Source organism: Sinocyclocheilus anshuiensis, unplaced genomic scaffold (assembly GCF_001515605.1).
Source record: "Sinocyclocheilus anshuiensis isolate Anshui unplaced genomic scaffold, SAMN03320099.WGS_v1.1 scaffold566, whole genome shotgun sequence".
Classification (NCBI taxonomy): domain Eukaryota; kingdom Metazoa; phylum Chordata; class Actinopteri; order Cypriniformes; family Cyprinidae; genus Sinocyclocheilus; species Sinocyclocheilus anshuiensis.
The window spans coordinates 1,484,867-1,486,326 of record NW_015542410.1 but is presented as its reverse complement, the minus strand read 5'-3'; the positions used below and the strand labels follow the sequence as shown (position 1 = coordinate 1,486,326).

At 41.4% G+C, this 1,460-nt stretch overlaps 1 protein-coding gene across 1 annotated transcript in view; it reads right to left on the bottom strand.

Annotated features, from left to right (window-relative positions):
* The window catches only part of LOC107693352 (potassium/sodium hyperpolarization-activated cyclic nucleotide-gated channel 2-like), a 12,350-nt gene continuing 10,890 nt past the window's right edge, over nucleotides 1-1,460 (bottom strand). The window contains exons 6-7 of the mRNA XM_016492698.1: nucleotides 425-665; nucleotides 1-265 (exon numbers count right to left, since the gene is read on the bottom strand). Coding sequence (XP_016348184.1) covers nucleotides 45-265; nucleotides 425-665 — 462 coding nt within the window. The 3' untranslated portion in view covers nucleotides 1-44. The remainder of the gene's footprint in view (nucleotides 266-424; nucleotides 666-1,460) is intronic.

The window sequence follows — 1,460 nt, the reverse complement described above, 5'->3', positions numbered from 1 at the left end:
TGCATTCAGTCATCTTCGGTGAGTCTCCGGTCAGTCAATGTTCATCAGTCCCCATCATCCTCCACGCTCCTGTGTGAATGCACAATACCGTTTCCCTCACGCTCCCGCTCCAGCCGGTCCACCGCTACACTCTCAAACGCCCTCCTCATTAATGGGTTCTCCTCTAAGACCTCATTAAAGCTGTCCACACTGAGCGAATAAAGTCTGCAGTATGTGTCCGCTCTGACGCTGGCTGTACGACGTCCACGGGTGAGCAGACAGATCTCTAGAAAAGAATAAACAAATCAGTTCTGTAGCAACCATCTATTGTTGTTCATTGTGCTATTATCTAAATTTCTGTATTCAGTTTTGGTCTACTACACAATAGTATCTGTGTACTGTATAAAGTTTTTATCTGGTACAAGCCGGGAAAAATCTAACTCACCGCCGAAGTAGCAGCCGTCATTCAGTTTCTTCTCTTTATTGTCATGAGTGATCACACAGACGCAGCCATGCTGGATGAAGTACATTTTACGACCGAGCATCCCTTCACGGATGATGAAATCACCCGGCTGAAAGACCTCGAAGCGTAACTTTGTGAGGAGCACTGTGACAAAGTGAGGATCAGCATTTGCAAAGAGAGGCATGTTAGCCACTAGCCCATGGCAGTTATAGTTGACAATCTCCTGCAGGTCAAACACACAATACAGGATGGATTAGGAGTGCCAGTGTAATCTACCAATCCATCGAGCAGTTTAGTCCCACGTTTAAGTTCTAAGTCAGCTAAGAAATTACTTAGGACTAAGGAGTAGATGGATAAGGGTTTGTCATATTTAATTGAGACATGCTAGGATATAACAAAAAGGACTGTATTTGAGAAATAAAACTTTGTAACCTTTATTACATTAACCCATATGATTTACTACTAAATTACTTTTAAACTATAGGCATAATTTTAGATCAACTACTTTACCTACCTTTTGGTCGTGTCAATTTATTTTATTTTATTATAATACTTTTAAAGGGGTCATATGATGCGATTTCAATTCTTCCTTTCTCTTTGAAGTGTTACAAGCTCTTGGTGCATAAAAAAGATCTGTAAAGTTGCAAAGACTAAAGTCTCAAATTCAAAGAGATATTCTTTATAAAAGTTAAGAGTCAACCACGCCCTCCTAAAATGGCTCGTTCTAACACGCCCCCACATGTCTACCTCACTATGTGGGAAGATTTGCGTAACACTGCCCAAATGTTCACACAAAGAAAGAAGGCGTAACTTTGATTCTCGCTGTTGCCGCCGCTGCCATGTTGTGGAGACACTGTGTGTTTCGTTGTGAAAGCGAAACTACTTTGTTTGGCCTTCCAACAGAGGACACAACTAGAAATCAGTGGTTAAGTTGTATTTACAACACTGTTCCAGAACAGTTCAACCCAAATATTCAGATGTGTGCAGCACATTTTATGGAGGACCGTTTCCTGATCCT